This window comes from Euphorbia lathyris, chromosome 10, assembly GCF_963576675.1.
Source record: "Euphorbia lathyris chromosome 10, ddEupLath1.1, whole genome shotgun sequence".
NCBI lineage: Eukaryota > Viridiplantae > Streptophyta > Magnoliopsida > Malpighiales > Euphorbiaceae > Euphorbia > Euphorbia lathyris.
In genome coordinates this window covers 4,177,720-4,184,704 of record NC_088919.1, presented here as the reverse complement: position 1 = coordinate 4,184,704, position 6,985 = coordinate 4,177,720, and the positions used below count along the sequence as shown (strand labels likewise).

Here is a 6,985-nt window from a genome sequence, read left to right as displayed (position 1 = left end):
TGAAAGAACCTTTCACATCGGAATAACCATCCCTCCAGCTCAGTTCCGTCGAAACGGGGAAAGTCCACCTTAGTGAACCTAGTAGCTAACTGGTATGGTTGATCATTATTGGGGGTGAGATTGAGCGTGCGAGTGAATTCTGGTTGAGGAGGTGGTGAAAGACGAGGATGTAAGTTGGTGAAGAACTCCTTAAGCTCTGCAACAATGGAGATTTGCTGTTTAGAAACTATCTCCTCAATCAACAGCTCCTGTTTCTTACTGTGCTCAGCATTAAGTTCCTCTTGCTTCTTGCTGTGCTCAAGGAACATAGATTTCACCATGGATTTAAGAGTTTCTTCAATTTTTTTGTACTCCTGAGCTCGAGTACCTTCAGCCATCAAAATCAAGGTTTGGATATGGCGGGGAAGAACCACAGGTGAGGATAGATGCTCTGATACCAAATAATACCTGAGATAATTTCAGAGAAAAGGGAGGTTTGGAGAAGAGAAGAAACAGCTCTATTTTCATTCATGATTTACCAAATCGTTTACAGGACTATAAGACCGTTGAGCATCGCAACAGGTGCCAAGTAAAAAATGAGAAAGATAGACACGTGTCAGCCTAACAGACTAATTTAACTTATTGCAATCTCCAAAACGCAGTGTACTGCAACCCAACAAACAAAAAGCATGAAAATAAAATACTCAGATGCAATAAATTCACACATCAGGTTTATCTCTAATCTTGATCGAGGTTGATGTTTAATGGAGATTTGGCTGATTCTATAACTGTAGAGGATGAAAAAGAAGAGAATTTATAAAATTACTCGAAAGAGGAACACATTTTACTCGACAAGTTGTTTATGAGTGGAGACCTAAATAATGTCAATTGTCTATGAGTGGAAACCTAAATATAGGAAGGTTTTGAAAGTTTTTAGTAGTACAAATCCTTTTCATGGTTGAACTTCCCTCTGGTACTGTGTTGTAGCACAACCCTCAGTTTCCATGGTACTTTTCACTATACTAAAAGATCCACATGCACCTAAGTAATTAACTATATCCAAATTCACATTATATAATAAGCAGGGAAGATATACAGACTCGCAACTGGTGCGAGGAGAGATTATAAACAGCACAACATACAATAATTACTAATGCAAAGCATATACATTATGATTGTACTGATTTTTGGAATGCATGTATAGGATTATGTGATTTAAGCAGTAGGGTAAGATGCTTGCATTGCAATGCCACAAAGTCCTTCATTTGCATCAATATCCTTTTGCATTCTTATGTACCCTTCTTCTCCCCATTGGCTTCCCCATGAATTCTTTACCAGCCAGTAATTCATTCCACTGCTGGATCCATACCCAACAGCCGTAACTCCATGATCCAGTTCAGTCCCACATGATCCTGTAAAGATGCCACTTGAATAGAACTGAAATTCAGAACCACTTGCATCTATTGCAACTGCAATTGGTTGGTTTGCTACCGCCTTCATCAATGCCGCCTCATCATTTGCTGGTACATCTTCGTAACCTGTGATCTTGGCTGCATGATTAGCCTCCTTCTTTGTCTTACAAGTTCCATCAGCAGCATCATAAGGATAGTTAGTTTCAGTCGTTATTCCTTTGTTCCCTATGATAAATTCGAAACCATCGTCCATGAGTCCACCTTCGCAACCTTGATCCACTCCCTTAGTGTCACAATCAACTAGTTCTTGCTCAGAAAGTGAAACCAATTTCCCGGTTGTTAGCTGAGAAATTCCTTCAACTGCAGCCACAGTTGAAAATGCCCAGCATGATCCTATGAAAGAAAGTTCAATTGATAAGTTAGCTAATTAAATAGTTTGATTTGTTATATGATAAAATTGTGGACTGTAATTACCGCATTGGCCTTGGTCCTTAATGGCGGTAACTGCACCTTTCTTTCTCCAGTCCATTGAAGTCGGGACTGCACTAATGTTTTCATACCTGAAAGGACCTGCTTGTTCAGAGCATATATGACCCTTGAATCTATTTCTTGAGGTTTTGAACTCTTGGTTTGTTAGATCAGCAAACTGATTAATGGCTAGCTTGAATGATTTGGCTTCATCTTTGTTGAAGGATTCAATGAGATGAACATTTTGCTTGAAGATGTCGAATCGCATCTCCTTCTCAGTAGGGTCTTTATACACTCGTCCATAAAGAGACATCCATTGCTCATGCATTGTCTGCATTGATGCATCTTGGAGAGTACGAGCTGCCACGGCTTGAGAAGCCAAAGCTCCCAAAAGAAAGATGAGTGCCAAAGCAATTGATGGGAATTGGGCTGTGAAAGCCATGATAGATGTTGTTATGGATGATGGAGAATTAGGACATGTTTGAATGATTTATATACATATTCATTTCTGCTTTGGAATGAAAATCAACGTGCCCACAAAAACATTATGATTGCAACATGTATATGTATTATGATATTGATGAAATGAGTTACTTGATAAATTATATATTGAGTATTTTAATATTTTGTAACCCATTTTTTGGGTAATCTACTTTGTTCTGTTATATATAATAAGCACACTTTATTTTAGTTTCCAACCTTTATGGGAGAATGTTGTCTGTTTCGATGTTTTACCTTACATTACATGCCATTGCCTGCAAACAAACTTTAGCATACACATAATCTATACGAGTTTTGGCTTGTTCATGCTCAGCTCGGTAGCAAGTGGACGAGCACGAGCTTGGTTCGAGCTTAACATCTTATTCGACTTCGGTTCATTAAAAAAAATTATCTGATCGTGAGCTGCTCGTTTAATTACTCACGAGATTTGCTTACGAAAAGCTCATTAATTTTATTCATGAACATATGGACATATCTATTTTATGTCAAAATGGATCCCAGATAAAAAAAAAAATATATAGTTATAATTTTCCTTGCGATGGTCCGAGACACGGAACTACTTGTGATATTTCAGCTTGACAGTTTTTTTTGAATGTTAAACAATATTGGATGGCTTACTTCTTATTGGCATAATATATAATTAATTATTATATAAATTTCTATTTCTATTTACTTTGGATTTTAATAATTAATTAAACTTTAGTATCATTGAATAAAACAGTACCTAAAGGTTCACAATCGGCCAAATTTTTATTCTTATTCCAGTGTTAAAAGAAAGATGAGTTTTTTTTTTTTTTTTTTACTTTCCTCGCGTATGTATAACACCGAATCCATTCTCACCCACTATGCTAGTATACAAGTTTGATTCAAAACACCAAGTGTTCTAGCTTTCCCGGGGATGTAGGAAAATTGGCCAATTCTAACCTTTCGATTTTAATATGTGAAGTATTTAGAAAAAATTTAAAAATTACAAATAATTAAATAATTAAGAATATTAAACCCGATTTAAGCTTAATAAACTAACCGAATAGAAATGCATGCTTTTGAAACTGCTTATATAAAATATAAAGAAGTCAAGAGAGATAAAGTCAAATTATTATAAATAAATCCTTTGAATGATGAACAAATCTCTACGTGTTTGCTCTTCTGAATTTCGAATGGTATCTTAATTCGGTTGTTTTCCATTATCTAATGAATCACTTACTGAGATAGTCATTTATTTGGTACCTCCCAAAGAACAGGAACTGCCTTTTGGGAACAGAGGAACTTCTCAAATGAGAAAAAGGATCCAATGACTTCGAAAGAATTGAACAAGGAGTCTTGTGAGGTGAAAAACTCTTCGAAATTTTTCTAAACAACAATTTCAACGAAATCTTTCAATTTCTTATTTTCTCCTTATTTGGGACCTTATTCTATTCACCTCTCTAGGCTTTCGGTTGAAAACTCATGAGCAATCTCGATTTTAGATTTAGAAACAAGTTCGATTATAATATTTATTAACAGACTCGTTAATAAACTCAATTCAGTTTTTTTTAATAATAATATTTCTATAAAAAGAGAAATTTAAAACTACATAGAATTATGAACCTAATTAATAACTTGTTTGCAAACAAAATTCATTCACAAAATTAATGAACTACTCGCAAACAAAGCTCGTGAATAAATAAACGATCTGCTCACGAGTAGCCCAAGATCATATAATTTCTTAATAAAACAAAGTCAAATAGGATGTTAAATTTAAACCGAGCTCGAACTTGTCCATTTTCTATCGAGCCGAGCACGGGCAGGTCAAAGCTCGGATTGGCTCGATTATGACACTAAGTATAGAAAAAATTTAGTTTCTCATGTGCATACTAAAGATTTTGTTTGCAGGCAACAAAACATTCTCCCAAAATGGTTGGAAACCAAAACATTATATATAACAACAGAACAAATTAGATTACCCAAGAAATGGGTTACAAAATATTAAAATATAAAATATAATATATAATTTATCAAGTATCATAATACATATACAGGTTCCAATCATATTGAATTTCTGGGCACAGCAGATTTCCAATCATTACGAATTTCTCGGCACTTAGATTTCCACAGACCTTTGTAGCAGAATTATAGCAATAATGCTCTACTCTATATATACCATTCAAACTAGTCCTAATTCTCCATCATCCATAACACCAGCTATCCTTTTCTATGGCTTTCACAACCCAATTCCCATGCTTTACTTTGGCACTTATCTTTCTTTTTGGAGCTTTGGCTTCTCAAGCCATGGCAGCTCGTACTCTCCAAGATGCATCAATGCAGGCACAACATGAGCAATGGATGGCTCGTTATGGACGAGTTTACAAGGACTCTAATGAGAAGGAGATGCGATTCAACATCTTCAAACAAAACGTTCATCTCATTGAATCCTTCAACAAAGATGAAGCCAAATCATTCAAGCTAGGCATTAATCAATTTGCTGATCTTACTAATGAAGAGTTCAAAACTTCAAGAAACGGATTCAAGGGACATATGTGCTCTGAACAAGCAGGTCCTTTCAGGTATGAAAACATTAGTGCAGTCCCAACTTCAATGGACTGGAGAAAGAAAGGTGCAGTTACCCCCATTAAGGACCAAGGCCAGTGTGGTAAGTTCCAATTTATTCCTACAACAAGACAAACTTTGTAATCAAACTATTTCATCGGATAATTTATCCATATATTGAACTTTCTTTCACAGGATCATGTTGGGCTTTTTCAACTGTGGCTGCAGTAGAAGGAATCACTCAGCTAACAACAGGGAAATTGATTTCACTTTCTGAGCAAGAATTAGTTGATTGTGACACTAAGGGAGAGGATCAAGGTTGCGAAGGTGGACTCATGGACGATGGTTTCAAATTCATCATAGGGAACCAAGGAATAACGACTGAAACTAACTATCCTTATGATGCTGCTGATGGAACTTGTAACACAAAAGATGAGGCTAACCATGCAGCCAAGATCACCGGTTACGAAGATGTACCAGCAAATGATGAGGCGGCATTGATGAAGGCAGTAGCAAACCAACCAATAGCAGTTGCAATAGATGCAAGTGGTTCTGAATTTCAGTTCTATTCAAGTGGTGTCTTTACAGGATCATGCGGGACAGAGTTGGATCATGGAGTTACAACCGTTGGGTATGGATCCAGCAGTGGAATGAATTATTGGCTTGTAAAGAATTCGTGGGGAAGCCAATGGGGAGAAGAAGGGTACATAAGAATGCAAAAGGATATTGATGCAAATGAAGGACTCTGCGGCATTGCAATGCAAGCATCTTACCCTACTGCCTAAATCTCAGAATCACAAATGAATCCAAAATCAAGAAGATGTCCGTAATCATATGTACAGTACTTTGTAAGCTGCATTATAACAGCTAGATGATATGTACAGTCTTACAGTTCATCTGCAATTGTAATTATTAAATTATGTATGTTGACATCTCATGATTACTCTTTAAATATATCATTATCCTGCTTGTTTCAGCTTAAATGGAATCAAGTTATTAAAAGGATTACCATTATTAATTTCATCTACTTTCACATTTATTGTCAAGGAATATTAACAAAGGAATAATCTTCTGCAAAAATAAAACTTATTCTTGACATGACATGGTTTTGGTCAGGGTTGTGTCCACCAAAACGTGAAGAATACCATTTTCCAACTGAACATTGTATAGAACATTACATTTCAGTAATAACGACGCAGTTAAGTCAATTATCAGTGCTTTTATAAAACGCGATGCAATTAATAGTAGTATCTAGCAATTGCGTCGGCTCCAAGCTTGGAGCCGATGCCCTTGTTCATATCAATTGCGTCAGCCCGTGTAGCTGGCCAACGCAATTGAATGTTTGCATATCGCGCTTTTATATGAACGCGACACAAATATACTACCTAGATTGCGTCGTGCGTTTCTACAGCGCGGCATTGCTAGAATATTTGCGTCGGCCTTCAGTAATAGGCCGACGCAATTGTTGATTAAAAAGGATTCACAATAAAGTGGACAAAAGAACATATTTCCCCCAAATCCTTGACCTAACTCCCAAATTTGTCACCGGTGATATGTCCACTGTGTCGGAATTTATGTCTGAAGAAGTCATGATTACTAACTCAAGTCCACGCTTACCGCACCAATAATGGTAGAGTAAGAAATTTTGTCCTGTCTAGAATATGGTCTAAGCAGGTTAGGGATCCTCTCGTGTTCTTTCTATTTGAAGTAGCAGAATGAAGAAAAAGTTGTTATAATGTCCTTTCTCGGATGTCCTATGTTAGTGTGTGTGTTGTGACAACCTGTCATAGCATGGGTTATAGTCAAACTCATGCTATTACAGGTGTACCTTATCAACTAAAGTGTTTATATATGTGTATTGCTTATCAGATCAAATATATCAATGTAGACTCTTATTCTACATGGTATCCCATGTATTCTTAGTGTCTTACATGGTTTCTTACATCCTACAAAACAGTTACTTCGTCAGGTCCTCCGCAAGAACACTCTTATGTTCAAGCCAGTTCTGGTCTAGAGAAAGAATGGGGGGAGAGTTCTCAGAGTCTCTTCAAAGTAACTTTATGTACCTTTTGAAGGGGAGTGAGACCCCTTATTAAGGG

General features: G+C 36.5%; 2 protein-coding genes across 2 annotated transcripts; one reads left to right on the top strand and one right to left on the bottom strand.

The window, feature by feature from the left end:
- Window positions 1–1,184: 1,184 nt before the first annotated feature.
- Window positions 1,185–2,301, bottom strand: LOC136209357 (senescence-specific cysteine protease SAG39-like). The gene is made up of 2 exons (XM_066000806.1): window positions 1,866–2,301; window positions 1,185–1,784 (listed from the first exon to the last, which is right to left on the bottom strand). Exons 1-2 carry the CDS (start codon window positions 2,299–2,301, stop codon window positions 1,195–1,197), a joined length of 1,026 nt encoding a protein of 341 aa, XP_065856878.1. The 3' UTR covers window positions 1,185–1,194.
- A 2,252-nt stretch (window positions 2,302–4,553) lies between these two features.
- On the top strand, window positions 4,554–5,671 carry LOC136209706 (senescence-specific cysteine protease SAG39-like). The gene is made up of 2 exons (XM_066001277.1): window positions 4,554–4,989; window positions 5,082–5,671. Exons 1-2 carry the CDS (start codon window positions 4,554–4,556, stop codon window positions 5,669–5,671), a joined length of 1,026 nt encoding a protein of 341 aa, XP_065857349.1.
- The last annotated feature ends 1,314 nt before the right edge of the window (window positions 5,672–6,985 follow it).

Bases quoted from the DNA above. Each gene is read 5' to 3' on its own strand.
- LOC136209357 (XM_066000806.1), bottom strand. From the start codon at position 2,301: ATGGCTTTCACAGCCCAATTCCCATCAATTGCTTTGGCACTCATCTTT. The intron at 1,785-1,865 runs GTAATTACAGTC...TTTCTTTCATAG, and splicing joins TAAGGACCAAGGCCAATGCG to GATCATGCTGGGCATTTTCA.
- LOC136209706 (XM_066001277.1), top strand. From the start codon at position 4,554: ATGGCTTTCACAACCCAATTCCCATGCTTTACTTTGGCACTTATCTTT. The intron at 4,990-5,081 runs GTAAGTTCCAAT...TTTCTTTCACAG, and splicing joins TAAGGACCAAGGCCAGTGTG to GATCATGTTGGGCTTTTTCA.